General features: G+C 42.4%; 1 protein-coding gene across 3 annotated transcripts in view; it reads right to left on the bottom strand.

Moving 5' to 3' along the window:
• Window positions 1–7,832: 7,832 nt before the first annotated feature.
• filip1l (filamin A interacting protein 1-like) overlaps window positions 7,833–14,911 on the bottom strand; it is a 78,684-nt gene continuing 71,605 nt past the window's right edge. For all 3 annotated transcript variants that reach the window (XM_080834834.1, XM_080834833.1, XM_080834835.1), the window contains 2 exons: window positions 13,138–14,911; window positions 7,833–8,536 (listed from right to left, as the gene is read on the bottom strand). The exon at window positions 13,138–14,911 is cut by the window's right edge and continues 1,029 nt beyond it. In XM_080834834.1, the coding sequence (XP_080690960.1) occupies window positions 8,342–8,536; window positions 13,138–14,911 (1,969 nt within the window). In that variant the 3' untranslated portion in view covers window positions 7,833–8,341. The remainder of the gene's footprint in view (window positions 8,537–13,137) is intronic.

Genomic DNA, 14,911 nt, shown 5'->3' on the forward strand with positions numbered 1-14,911 from the left:
GAGAGGCAAACTGAGGACACGTATTCGCCACAAGCGCTTCCCAGCAGGCATAAAAACAGCATCAGTGTTCCCGCTGATAAGCTGCCTAAGAGCCAACACTGAAATGAGACGGTCTAATGACACAATATAAAAGGACGCAGGTCGGCCTAAGCGCAGCGAGCACACGGCTCTTTACTCAGGCCTACCGACAGCCCCTCTGTCGTTTCGGGCGACACTCCCAACACCACAGGGTCGGCATGGAGAACGAATGTCCCCACTGTGAGGCTATCCCAACAGACTCTTTCGTGTGTGAGCAATATTAATGGCAAAGTCTAGCTTCAAGGCCCAGCCAATTGTTCATTGATACACCCCATTTACCCGTCCTCTTTAGCCTAGTCCTCCATCCTCCCATTGGGGGAAAAAAATGGCAAGGGCTGTGAAACTTACTTTCCTACCAAATAAGAAATAATAAAAGGTAAGGGGAAAATAAATCAGGCTATTCGATTTCTTAAGCACTGATGGTTGTCAAACCCGGCAGATTTAACTTAATGTTGGTTGAAATAGTTTGTAACGTATTAAATAGTTGTTGGTTCAATGAAGATTAAATCTAGAAGTTAATAGGACCCTTTTGGATTGCAGTGCTAATTTTGCATGATCAGACAGTACCATCATCTCTTCAACGCTTCTTTCAATCGCACTCTAGTAGGGGAGAGAATATCCACTCTTCTTTCCGCAGTTCATGAATGCCTTTTCCTCCGGTTGCATCCCCATGTAGCCTTTGTCTAGTCTAGTATGAGTGAAAGATCATTACTGCAAGCCACTGCTAATGTACTGTTATCGCCCCCTTGCGATAGAAAAGAGAACTGCAGCACACGATGGGACAACTGGATTGCTTTCACACCATACATTACAACCTTGCCTTTAACCTACATTAAGTTTCATATGCATGCATATAACAATACTAACATAACCAAATAAATAAATTCAAGTTAAATCCTAAAAATCACCAACTGGACTTTTAAAGTTCATCAACACATCCCTTTTAGATACCTCAACAAAACCAGAGATCACCAATCACCCAATACTAATTACCCAATAACATTAGCATTAGTTCAAATTAGTTCAACACGCCTTGTCCAGCCGACTTGAGTAACTGAAAGGTGCCACACTGGACAGGACAAGACAAAGAAAACACGCAACAAGCATTACATTTATATATAAATACAAAATATATTTACAAAGCACAACAAAATTCAGATTCAAGACTAACAAAACACATATTTCAAGTAACAAGGAGGCTACAGGGCCAGTTCACATTCTCTCTGACATCCACCATTGCAAAATTACTGTACAAAAATTATTCCTTAAAATTCATATTTCTTGAGGATATCCTCAGGACATATAGAAATTCATTTAGAAAATGAAATCAGACAAATACCATGAGGCAGTTAGGTAGCTGGTTTCCCTAGTGTTACCATGTGCACATCGCAGCGTGCAGAGGTAACTGGTGACAGGCTCCGTGTTTGTTTTCCTGCACACAGTCTTTTAATCTGGCAACGGTGTTGCCATGGCACCCTTTGGATTGGTGGCGGGAATCCATCTGAGCATTTGCTTGATAATTAGCACATAACGTATAAAATCTTTCATTTAATGTTTCAGGTCTTTGAGAAGCTGCTTCAGCTCCTCTACACAGGAAGACATCTGCTGATTGGGACCCTGAGCCATTTTTAATCTGAGGGGGGAAAAGACAAACCAAGTGTTAGGAATTCCATATAGCGACACCTCAAATCTTTCTTCATCTCCCCTGGCAATGTCAAATTTAGGGAAAAAAACATGTTTACTTTCCATTTTGTAGGGAAAATAGACCACAGATGATGCATAGATAAACATACGACAACATGTTCCTCTCTGCACAGTTTCAACATTACTCATCATGACTGCTTGAAAAAGACTAGAACGTCTTTAAAAGCTGTGACAAAATGGCAGCAAATGCTGGAGTGTTGCAATAGTAGGGTGTTGGCTTGAGAGCGTGTCAAGAGTGACCGTCACTTTTTATCCCCACCACTGCCATCGCGGTTTGTAAAGTTTGGGACACCACTAACAGGTTTAGGCCCAAATTGCAACTGGCCTTACTGTGGTGCTCTCTTGTGGTGGAAATTTAGTTTGTAAGATTAAATCAACCAGATTAAGAGTAAGACCTCTTTACTCAAATAAAAGCATTCAGGAGAGCGTTCTGATCCAATGCAACTGTAACAATAAGTGATATCATCATTTTTGTTATGGTGGCTTGAGGCCCCAGGCCATAGCCCTGGTTGGCCCGAGGAGAGCCCTAGCTTGCACTGGCCCGATAGTGGCATCATGGCTAATTAAGCACTACCAGGGTTCCCACGCTTGCCTTGAAAAAAAATTCCATGCTACCTCCTGATTTTCCAGGTACCATATAAAGTGATGATCTATAGGCCCCTGAAGCGCCCCCCTTCCCTCACACACACAACCCCCTAGAACACCTGACTACTTACTTGATTTAAAAGATGTGTCAGTCAAGTCTACATTGTAAATGCTTAGAGATTATGTCTTTTTTATAATATTCATGCATGAAATAATGCAACAAGCTGTAGATGAACAATCAACTGTGAGGTTGACCTATGCTAGAAGTTGGCTAGAAGTCTCTCTCTCCCTCCACCGATCCCCTGCCTCTCTCTCTCTCTCTCCACCGATCACCTGTCTCTCTCTCTCTCTCTCTCTCTCCACCGATCACCTGTCTCTCTCTCTCTCTCTCTCTCTCTCTCTCTCCCTCCACCGATCCCGTCTCTCTCTCCCTTCACCGATCCCGTTACTCTCACCCCAGTGTGCTGGTGTACGGCCCTCAGAAAGCAGTGTGCTGGTGTACGGCCCTTAGGGACACGTTTCTAACCCAGCTCCCACGGCCCTCTCTTCCTCCCGTCCCTGCTGAGACCTGCATGTGCTTGCTAACCATCATTAATGAATCCACATTCAAAACAAACTCCCCTAAATGTGGTGAATAACACGGTTTTAGGAAAAGTCAATGAGTAAAACTGCATATGGGGATCAAACATAGTTCTAGTATTTTAAAAGCAAGGTAAAAATCAGCAAGTTGCAGCCAGCTAGTTAGCAAGATTGCACTGCTTACTACCTAACATTGATAAACCCAGGTTTACTGCACAGTTAAAACAATAACCCTAACTTGCGTAAGATGTTTCACTGTAGATGTCAAGGCTCCCATGTTGGCTGGGAAATGTATGTATTTGACCCTTCTATTGAGATCGCGAGTAACGTTTCTTGGCTATATTCCCGAAGTCCACCAATCCGAAACTATACTTCAATATACCAGAAAGGATGCCAAGAGCATGCTCTACATCTACAACATGGGATCATCCATTTCTATCAACAGTAAAAGCTGTTCACATGTAAAGGTTTTTATAAACGCATCTTAATTCTGTGCTCAATAGTACTATTTTTCACATCATTCAACAACATTTTCCAGGACAACTGTTTCAATTTCCATGTAAGTGTTCACTTTTGCCCAGTTTCCATGACTTTTCCAAACCTGGAAAATGAAAAAATAAATTCCATGTTTTCCATGTTTTCCAGGTACCGTGGGAACCCTGACACTCGTGTCATTCCCACTGAGCATGTCACGTTTGACACCTTTGAGACCAACATGACACTTTGTACAGTTAGTTAATCAAGTTAGTTAGCTAACGAATGCCAGATGATTTTGCTTTGCACGTTGGGCCTGATGGGCCTGTAGCCCATCATGAAAGCATGTTAAGAAAACAAACAGATGACTGTTGATGTGTGTACTTTATAGGTCCCTTGGCTGACATGTGAACAAGTGAACAGCCATGAGATAGGGCCGCTATGTGCCAATACTTTGGTTTGATGGCAACTGAAGTGGTCTCAAGCAGTCATAACGACCAATTATCAGCAGAGAGACAGTAGTCTATCTCTTGCCAAGATTTGTGATGGGGCACCTGCATCTCCCAACAGCTCTGGAAAAGCTGACAAAATGATAGTGCTTCATCATGAATGTTTAGTATTTGAATATGCAATTTACCCGTAGCCATCTGAAATGCAATCAACTGCATGGGTGAATTATTCCAAAATTAGAATGTGTGTGTGTGTGTATATGCTCTCAAAACCTCACTCTTCAACACCATATGTAGATGTAAGCAAATTTAGTGTAAGTCAAACTAAAACCACAATGGGGAAAATGAAGTGAGTCTCTCACCTCCGGAGCATCTCTTTGACCTTGCTGGGTGCAGGCTGGTGGTGCCTGAGCGCGGTGCTGCAGTGCTTGGCCAGCATGGAGTAGCAGTGCTCGCGGATAACGTTGTGGCTCGCCGTGTCCCACTGGGGCAGCTCGCTGGTGCACCTCCAGCCCGTCAGAGCAAATTCCAGCAGAGACTCCCACTCGCCACATCGCTCTAATGTCTGGCTACCCTCTTGGCATGAACGCTGGGGTTAAAAAATAAATCAAAAAAAAGACTCATAAGACATGTTACATTTGAGAGTACAGTAAAAGGAATCATAGGTCAGCATACCTGAATAGCCAAATTATACATTTTAATGTGAACATGTGAGCATCAGTTATGTACAGCGGCATTGAAAATAGAGGGAAAGGATATCAGTGGATCCCCCCCACGCCCGCCAAAACCTTTTCCAAAACAAATAAATCCATAACACATGAAGAGCAATAAAGCCAAAACGCCTGGCAATGGATTTAATCCATTCACGCTTCAGATCCTCAGTAGTGTCATGGGAAGTCTCACATTGCTTGTCAGACACATAATAGTGATCAGTTAAATTAAACCGTCCTATTTCTATAACGCAGGAATCTTCTCTGGAAACGTCCCAACATGCTTGAAAAGTTCATACACTCTTTCCCGCTACAAGCAAATAAATCATCATTCTAGGCTCAACCCATAGTGCTTCACTGCTTGAGTAAAACCCTATCCAATTGGTCCCCCACCCCCCCCAAAATCAGACACCTTCCTACGCCACTGGTTATGAAATTTGTGCAAACTCACTTTAAACGCCAGTAGGTGTGGGTAGGCTTTTCTGTAACAGTGAGCGTCTCTGTTAGAGCCTAGGCGTGAGTAGGGGATGGATCTGTAAACACTGGCTTTCTTCTGAAGCAAGTCCTCAAGCAGTAGCTTCAGATTTGAGGTGTGCTCTGTGCATTTCTGTTCCTGCAAAAGACAGTTCCTTCTTACCAAGTGGAGACATAATGACACAATCATGCTCATCACAATATTTCTTATCATTTAGTGTGGACAAATTTTGAAGTAAAACGCATGCGGTAAATGGGGACGGAAATTGTTTACCTGCTCTAGGAGGATGAGGGAGCTGAGGAGCTGGACTAGCTGTTGACTAGACAGTGTTGTGGGGGATTTCTCCACCTCCTCACCTCGAGAGTCAATCTCACCAATCCACTGCCTCTGAGTGCAGGCAACCACTGCAAGGACAACATGATATGTATTCAGTAATGATATGGAATAATACCTTCATTGTCTAATACTAGCATATAAAGTGTGATAACACCTTGTTTTACAATTAATAAATAAAGAAAATCTAATTTCATTTCAATGGGTGTTTTGGGAAAGAACATAATGAATTAGAGTAACTGGTGACATGATAGCTCACTTGTGCTACAAGTTGTCTTGTAGTGGAAGTAAGGGACACAATTGAATACTGTTTGGATGGTGTGTGTGTGTGTGTGTGTGTGTGTGTGTGTGTGTGTGTGTGTGTGTCTGATGTCCACTTGTACATACACGGGCGACCACGTTTAGACAGGAATGCTGCGCTGTTTGGTAGAGAGCCTGCACGGGTACTTAAAACATCCATGTAGGACCTCCGCAAGCGACCTGCAAGAGACTAGAATATTAGATTTCTAAAAAAGGCATGGACTCAGCATTCAGTAAGACATCATTCATTTATTGGCTACTCCAATGAGAAAGTACATGCACCAAATGCCTTGTGGTTGGTGAAAATCTAGTCAAGTAATACAATACAGGGATATGTTTTCTAAGTTGATAAAGGTTCAAATTCCTATAGCCTGTTTGCTGGTTATTAAGAGCATACAGGCACAAACGTTTCCTATTGTCGGGCTGCCAACAATACATATGATATTAGAGACAAATAATGGTACATTTGTGTTCCTTCACTGAGAAAAACCATACACAGACAAAGGCCTGTGTTGTCCTCAACTACAGGCCTTCGCTATTTGGAAAGCTACAGCGTGCTGTAAGGATAGCCACATCAATAATGTTAATTTCATATTTTGAATTAAACAACGTAACCTATGCACAACGTAAGTTTGTTAATAGAAATATATCAAGAACTCACTAAAATGCGAAGTTCAGACCAACCCTACCTTAGGCAAGTTAACTCAACTTCTTGCTAAGCTCAGATAGCCAACACCTAGTCAACTACAGCTAACCAACTAACGTTAAACTGTATCAAACAAGCAGCTTTAGCACCCCATTGCTAGCTAACTAAATCTGATGGGCCACTTACTTGACAACTCAGAAATGCACCACACAGGTCAATTATGTAATATCTCATGAGCACAGTGATGTTAAAGGTAAAAGGGCTGTTAACGTTACGGTCCAACAAAATTAACTTTTAAAAGCCATTAACTAATACGCTGCCCGCAGGCTATTTTTGGGGAAAACTAGCAGCAATACGTTAGCTATTGATTCTCGCGCCAGCTAAGTTGGAAATCAAAGGTTAGAAAAACAGCCCGCTAACGTTAGCATTTTTGTGAAAAGTTATGCAGCCAGTTATTTCACAAATTGTAAGACATCAAGTAATGACATTAAGTGAGCTTTGTTATGTTCTAAACATTATTTAGCTAAAAGGAGTTCATAGTATTAACATACATTTACAAAGGGCTCTACTAGCAAGCCAGATCATTGATGGAGGGAAATGAACGGGATAAACAATTGTTAGCGCCAAACTAGAAACGTATTAGCCAACGTTAGCAGGCTAACTTACACCGTACATCGAAACAGATGGCGCGCAAGCTTTTTTATTGCGGATGGTTGCATTAAAAAGTAAATATAAATTGTTCTCACCTGCAATTTTTGGCTGTGGTTCGGGAATTTCGACCAGGGCACGTCTTTCAAAACAGATGTTTGCCATGACGCTATACTCGTTGTCCTTCTACTTATTTAATGTTGGCAAACACTTATCATTGGGCTCCAAAATGTTGCCTGATAGCCAACGTTGTAACACTTAACTGGCTACCGGGTCATGTAACGTTATGATACTTCGACTAATAAACGTTAGCAAGGACTTATCTTCGGTAAAGTTGCGGTTTGTGCAAGAACACAGCACAGCATTGCAATCCACGAATTATTTTACGAAAGTATATTGCATTACTGTGTACTTATCGATATTACAACCATCCATCCCGTGAACAGAAAAACGCTAACCACCTATAACAACATCTCCGCGGTAAATGAGTTGAGTGAGTCCCGCGTTTGCTGGAGAAAAGCCACCTACAGGAATTTGCCGCGTTGAATACGATTGGCCAATGTTTGCTCAACCGCTTACATTTTGATTGGATGGCGTGTGTAGTATAGCCTCCGCTCCGCCACTTCCCCACACAGTGTGAACAATGACAGTGGACAGTGTGTGCAAGGCCTAAAAAGTTGCAAAGATGGAATGCATTAATGAGAGAATGGCTAAGGGACTACTCTTTATTATTTGCCTCTGTTTATGTTTGTAAAGCACAGCATGGCAAGCCCATTTGTATGAGCCTTAAAAAGAGCTGCAAGTGCTAGTGGGCTAAGAAGACCATACCCTTACCATTAACCAGCCAAAAGTATAGTATAAAAACATAATCTTTATTAACATACCCATTAATTACAGTGATTGTCACATTTTTAAAAAGGTCAAGGACATTAACATAGAACAGGAAGATAGGAAACTAATTAGTCTACCAACAACATCTTATATACATTATTGCTACGATGTGCATATCACTAATGCCATACTCAGGGATTTAATGATGTGACAGTTACATAAACAGTGTGTTCAAGACAGCAACAGAGTACACAGTTACAAAAAAGGACTGAAGCACCTTGTGAAATTTAAATGGTCAGTAATGTCCGGCTTTCCATTAAAGTGTGCAGGGGTTGCAGTTTGAAAATAGGCAGAGATCGTATATCATCAGTCTGCTCAACAACAATTTTTGGCAATGGTATCTAAAAGACAGTGAAGAAACATAGGTAAAACTAATTGCAGATTTCAATATTTTTAGCCCCAATGATACACAAAAAAGGTTAGATGATGATGAACAAGTTTTCTGAGACGGAAACATGTGAAAAGGTATCTATGTTTTTGTTGAGCGGTTCACCACATTTAAATTGTTGGGTAGATTTTTGGCTGTATTCTGAGGTGCCTGTGATGTCTGAGGTGCCTTGCTTATCCCGGCATTGACAGCATTGTTTGTCCCTTTTGATCCACCATAGGGCTTCGGTTTGGGAATCCTTGTGGGACCAGGGCGTCGGAATGCTTCAAGAGGTATCTGTTCGAAAGCCAGAAAGGGATGGGGCAAATTAACACAATATATCAACAGTCATAACTAGCACCAGAGCTGTAGTGTATATGCTGGCCACACAGTCCTGAAAGAGAAGGGTTGTCAGGAATGCACCCAGCTCTTCCAGTGCTCACTCCTCTTAATCAGATTTGTAAGGTGTGTGGGCAGAGATTTGAATATTGTGCAATTATGTTGTGTGCAGCAGATGCCAGAAAACAACATGCTACAGCTGTTAGAATGAACCCTTCAGTTGAATCTCATTATTATATTTAATGTGCACCACAAGATGGTGCTGTCTCGTCTGCCCAAAGGGCTTCTGTGCATTATCAATGAAGCGGTTAAAAAAGGTTAAAAATATCTCTTGCTCCAATCGTGTATGGTTATGTTATTGTTTTATACATAAAGTGCATGTCCTGTTATGGGTTATTGTCAAACTACAAAATGATTGGTTCGTTTCTAATAATGAGCAAGGGTATTTCATTTCCTGGATGTTCAGGTGTCTTAAAGATACCTGGTCATATGTTAGTACTAAAGAAAAGTCTTGAGGGTTGACGTTTGTTGCCCTTACTGACTGGAGGTTTGGGGTTGTGGCAGTAACATTTCGGCTTAACCATGACTGATATTCTTAAATACTGCAGTGGTATTTTCCCTCAGACTCGTCATTTAAGGTTGTCAGTGTGCTGGTACTTTTGACAGTAGAACTAGAAACAAATGAAATATGACTGGCAAGGCAGGGGAACAGACTCACAGAGGAATAAATTATATTGCGCTGTGGTTCATAGATCAATGCAACAGCATAAACATCATGCAATAAACCACCAATGCAACCATGCAACAAGAACCACATGCACATGTGCTCAGGGAATGACGACATCTTTTTTTGATCCAGCTCTTCTCTGGCACTGAAATCACTCATCTCTGTTGAATTTCAGCTCATTTTTTCTGTCACACTCTCTACTCTAAGGGTACAGGAAGAGAGTTAGTCAGGATGAAGTCAGGAGTGCAGGAGAAGAAATTAGAATGGGTTGGGGGGTGGGGGGGGGGGGGTGTTAGTGGTGATAGGGCGAGGGGTAAGACAGGTGTTGGATCGATTTACTCCGATCTGTGTAAAGCCACTCTGAACGACTCCGGTGGGGTTCTGGTCTCTAAGCTGTTTACTGCACACAATCAGTCTCGTTCATCTAATGCTCCCGCTCTTGCTATGCCAGGGAGTGAGGTCACTGCAGGGGAATGCTTTTGTGATTGACATCACCCTGCAATCATTTCAGCTCCTTTCAACTCAGCCTCCTATGGTTTTTAAATAACTGCCTTAGCTGTTTTGACTGCAGTGTGAAAGATGGAGGAGGAGGAATTCTAAGGTGCACATCTCCTCCAGAGACAAGGTGAAAGAGTGAGAGAGAGAGATTACAGACTGTTTCATCAGTCGTCCTCCCATCCAACCCCTCTTTTGTAAACCCGTCCTCTCTCATCCTGAGAGCCAGAGAGACAAATTGAGGCCGATTTATGAGCAGCTATCGTCGGGTACAACAGCATGAGGGAGTGTTTTTCAGAATTAACATTTGAAATATGCGTATTGAACCATGTCTATGAAGTCCATGCAGAGCGTGGATCTGAGAATTGGGTTATGCCATGCCTGTGGTGGAGGTAATGTACCAGAAAATTCAGTGTAGGTCATGTCAGAGTGCATGTAGTTTTAACGTATAATGACCCATAATTAAAAGTGTCCTCCCTTTGGAGTCATAAAGCAGGAGTTTGAGTAAGCACTTCCCCTTTGCCAAGTCCGGGCCAGCAGTTCACTCACAGACGCGCTGGCACAGGTGTTGCCATGGAAACCAAACATGGCATTTGTTTGGGTCTCTAACAGGCGTCAGGAGACACAGTTTCTCTCAGGGATCCGCTTTCACTCACCCAGCGGAGTCAGGGCCTGTCTCGGCCAAATGGTTTATTTTATCCTCCTGGTTTATTGTCCGTAACAATGAGGCTCTATGTGAATTTCACTGTCATTTGGCGTCTCTGTAGACTACACATGCAAAAACTAAATTCCCATCCGCCTCTCAGTTGGCACAAAGCAAGGTGCTTATAACACTGGCACACTCCGGTGATGACTAGCCACTGCACCAGATCATTATGATAAAAATATCAGGGGCAAAAAGAGCTACAGGAACATAAGATTTGGTTGTATACTTAGGAGCTCTAAATAAAATAAAGAATATAATAAAAAGAATGTAGAGAGCTTAAGGCAGATCACTGTGGCATAATTTATGTGTAGAGAACCATTTTTAATATGGTCTTTATGATGTTGAAATATTGAAAATTAGCTTCACTACAATCTACTTATCTTTATTTTTTTATCCATTTCCAAATATCTCTGAAACGTTTCTTTTACTTGGAGCTGATCAGTTGCTTTCTGGCCACCGCTGAGTTGACTGTACATTGGGGTGGCAAAATAAAACAGCTGCCCTGGATGAGAACAGCATCTCATTCAGACTGCCACTTACTGTAATGCTCACATGGACAGCGGGGGATCCAGCTTCCAGACTGTGAAAAAATTCCAGCCTGAATCAATTTAACGCTTGACATAGCCGGCGCTGTATATTAATAGTGAGTCAGATCAGGGACGTTGGAACTGTCTTCTGGTAGGGGGTGCTGTAAAGGGGGGGTAAACTACTTTACCCCTCACACCGTTATCAATTTGTTTGTGGTGCCCCACCCCGGACAGCGCTGTCCTACACAGCAGTGCTGATTAAACTGAGCTGTTAATGACCCAAGGATTTCATTTCAAATATCTAATCATTTTAGAAGTATACAGCTATTTAGAAAAGTAGAAAGGAAGATTTAGATGTCTACAAAGCTATTTTAGTATCATGACAATAAAAAATGGTTAATATCAAAGAGGCATAGACTATGTCACGCATGTTCATATCAGTCATGAAACCCTGATAAAATCCTTTAGTCATTTGGCAGTTAAAAGGTAAAAACATTTGTAGCATACTTGAACAAGAGACCACTTCTGAATAAAGGCTGCAACATCTGTACCCAATGCTAAAGGAGATAAAAAAGTAAACATTGAAGCACCTTTCCTTTTGCATTTAGAGAATTTGGCCAGGTCCTATCCCTTCAAAAAATTACTTTTTGTAAGAAGGAATCATGTGTATCCTTAATTGGATGAAGAACAGTTGTTGTTTTTTTATTACAACATTTCTGTTTTAAAAACCAATGTACTGCATGAATTATTTTAGTTTATTGTTCATAATTTCTCATATGATTGCCGTTAAAAAATGTGCAGTCCCAAGCTCAAGGCAGAGGAGGAAAAGAGCAATGACCAACAGAAATGTACATTTTAGGTCATATAAACAGTTAACTCAACCCAACTGAATTTCCATTGTATCACTGAGAGAGACTGCAGACTCACCCATGCAAGTCTCAGCTCTCAGTTACTGGATTTCTGTGTTTTGGATATCGGGAGAAACTATGACATCAGCCTATGAATTAAACTCAGCCAAGCAAACATATGTCAGAATTCTTTTTCCCTCCTATAAACTCTGAATGTTCTCAGAGCCCCGGTTGTAAAAAGAGTTCTTTAATTTGCTTGAAGTTGCCTAAATCTTTAGGAATTTGTCAAGCATGTATAGAAAGTGTGTGATTTTTACTAAGTGTGTTTTGGACTTTTTGAGTGAAATCATTTTATTTTCATATTGCAAGGTTAATGTGATCTATTGATTTAGTTCATTATCCGGTTGTTTTGCCTGTTATGTTCCATTATCATCTCTTCAATTGTTATCGTGAATTAACCCATAGATGTGTTATGTTTTAAAGAGTGAGTACCAACAAAGGGAAAAATGACAGCACATGCAATGTCCACATGTGATGAACAAGAACCAACTACACTGTGCATTACATTGCCACATGCTGAGGGATGCTTGGTTTAAAGACAAAGAAAATTCATGAATGTGTATTTCAGACATTGATGATAAAATCATAATGAATAAAATCATAACGAATGAAATCAAACATATTACAACTTAAACTGTTTTAATTTTTCCAAAAAGAAATATTCAACATAACAAAATGCAAGTAGTTTATGTGGTATATGATGTATAAACAAAAAAGTTACATCCGTGAATAACCTCAGTACATGGTAATATCTCATGAAAAGCGAGGACAGTAAGTGCACACACGTGTCAGCCAAGACTAAAATGAAGTTCAGTACTAGCACTTTCACTTTAGTTATTCTGCTTTCGATCTTCTCTTCTCCCCACACTTTTTGATCATGCAGACACACACACAGTATAACCCCCACCCCCCATGACCTGCCATAACAATGCAAACGAAAAACACAAACAAACAATGCAAACAAACAAACAATGCAAACAAACAAACAAGCAAACAGAAAAAGTGCTGTGGTTGAACATTCTAAAGGGTATAATACAGTCAAGTAACAACTAAACAGGATGGGGGTTTTAGGGTTAAATGGAATGGATTGTTTGGGATTGGGAGCATGGACTGGAGTTGGGATGGGACTAGTTATACTTCTTTAAAGTATGGGAAGGGGTGCTTGGTGAACTGGGTCAGTCATAGATGTTACTTACTGTAATTTGTGGCCGCGGGAGTGGGGAGGAGGTGGGCTTTATAGTGATGCTACTGGTGATTTTGTTGTTGCCTTTGGCCAGGGTGCCATTGTTTAATACAGGAGTTCTTTGCTCCTGCCCAGGTGAACAGCAGGGGCTCATGGGCCTTGAGGTGCTGTTAACGGCCTGAATGTAAGGGCTCCCCAGGTGAATGTGGATTTTGTTGTCCTCAGTGGTGATCACGTTTGAGCCTGTGCTGTTGGACCTTTGGACCTGCCAGCTGTTCTGCCTTTCTGGGCTGACACGGAAAATGGCATGGCCTCCGGTCACCTCCAATGGCTCTGCAGGCTGTGACCGGTCTGGGCTGCCTGTGGTGACAGAGACGATCTGGATGGGGGACATGGCTCTGTCAGGGGTGACTGACCCTGAGGAGTCAGGGGTCAATGCTCGGGAAAAAGCAGCCATGGCGAAGGGAGACATGGCTTGGTCTGGGCTGCAAGGGCTGTCCGAGGATGTGGAGCCTTTGGTTTTCATGGGAGGGGTGATGGAAGTATTCTGGATGATTGTGATTCTTTGTTTGGGCGGAGCTCCGCTTGTGGGGATGACTGCAGTGCTGGTGTAGGACTGAGCATTTTCAGTGGTTGGGCTGGTGATCTCTAGGGTTGCTGTGTTGTGTCCGTGATCCGGCGTGACTTTGATGTGGAGAGGCTGACCAGGGCTGTGTGTTAGAACCACATCCCCTTGCTGGACATGATTCCCATTCTGTCTGGTTGCCACATGGCCATTAATAGGGTGCTGGTTTTCTTTGGTTTTCATGAAAGGCACTCTGGCTCGCCTAATGTTGTTGTTCAGGTTGTTGACGTTGTTGATAAGAGAGGGGTTGCATTTTGTGACACAAACCTCGTTGTAATTGGGGTCATCCTCAGGGTCACTCTCCTCATATAGTTTGCCATTCACCACAGCACATTCCAGTGGGGCTAAGCTCTTGTAATTAGGAGGAAGAATATCTGTTGGATCAGTCTGTACCTCTTTTGTGGAGACATGCAGGTCTGAGAATCGTCTGCCGTTCATGCCTGGCCGTAAAGTTTTGCTGATGCGACGGTATCTATCCAGTTCACGGGTGAGGTTCTCCATCTCTCTGGCCAGCTCTTTATTTCTCACCTCTTGCTGTGTCAGCCTTCTCTGAAGAACAGTGTGATCAGATTTCACGCGACAGATGGAGTCCTCAGTTCCCATGTAGTCATGGATCTTCTCCTTGAGGGCCTCCACCTCTCTGGTTAGATGACTGGATTTAGCCTCTTCCTCTTTAAGGCGCTTGTAAAGAATATGTTCCTGGTTGGATGACTCCTTCTCTGCCAGCTGGTACTTGGAGAGCTCATTTCTGGAAATCTCCAGCTCGTCCAACAAGGCCTTGGCTCTCTCCTGTTCATTGGAGTATCTCTTCTCCAGTGTCTCAAATTCATCCTCTGTCTTCAGCAGATCGTCTTCGACGACCTTCATCTCCTTCAGTTTTCTTCTTAGCCTTTCCACTTCCTGTGTGAGATCCTTGACTTTATTATCCTCCTGCTGGAAGCGGTTTGGGTTGGGGGCCTTGATTTGTTCCTCTTTGGCTCGGCTCCTCAGGAATTCCCTCTCCACGGCCTCTAGTGACTGCAATCGCTTCTTCATCATGTTGAGCTTGGACTGTTGGTCATTGCTCTTTTCCTCCTCTGCCTTGAGCTTGGCTCTGAGCTCGTCTCTGTCCTTGTTGGCACTGCACATCCTCTCCTCCAGTTCAGCCTTGGCCTTCAGGGTT

Source organism: Sprattus sprattus (assembly GCF_963457725.1).
Source record: "Sprattus sprattus genome assembly, chromosome: 3".
Taxonomy (NCBI): domain Eukaryota; kingdom Metazoa; phylum Chordata; class Actinopteri; order Clupeiformes; family Clupeidae; genus Sprattus; species Sprattus sprattus.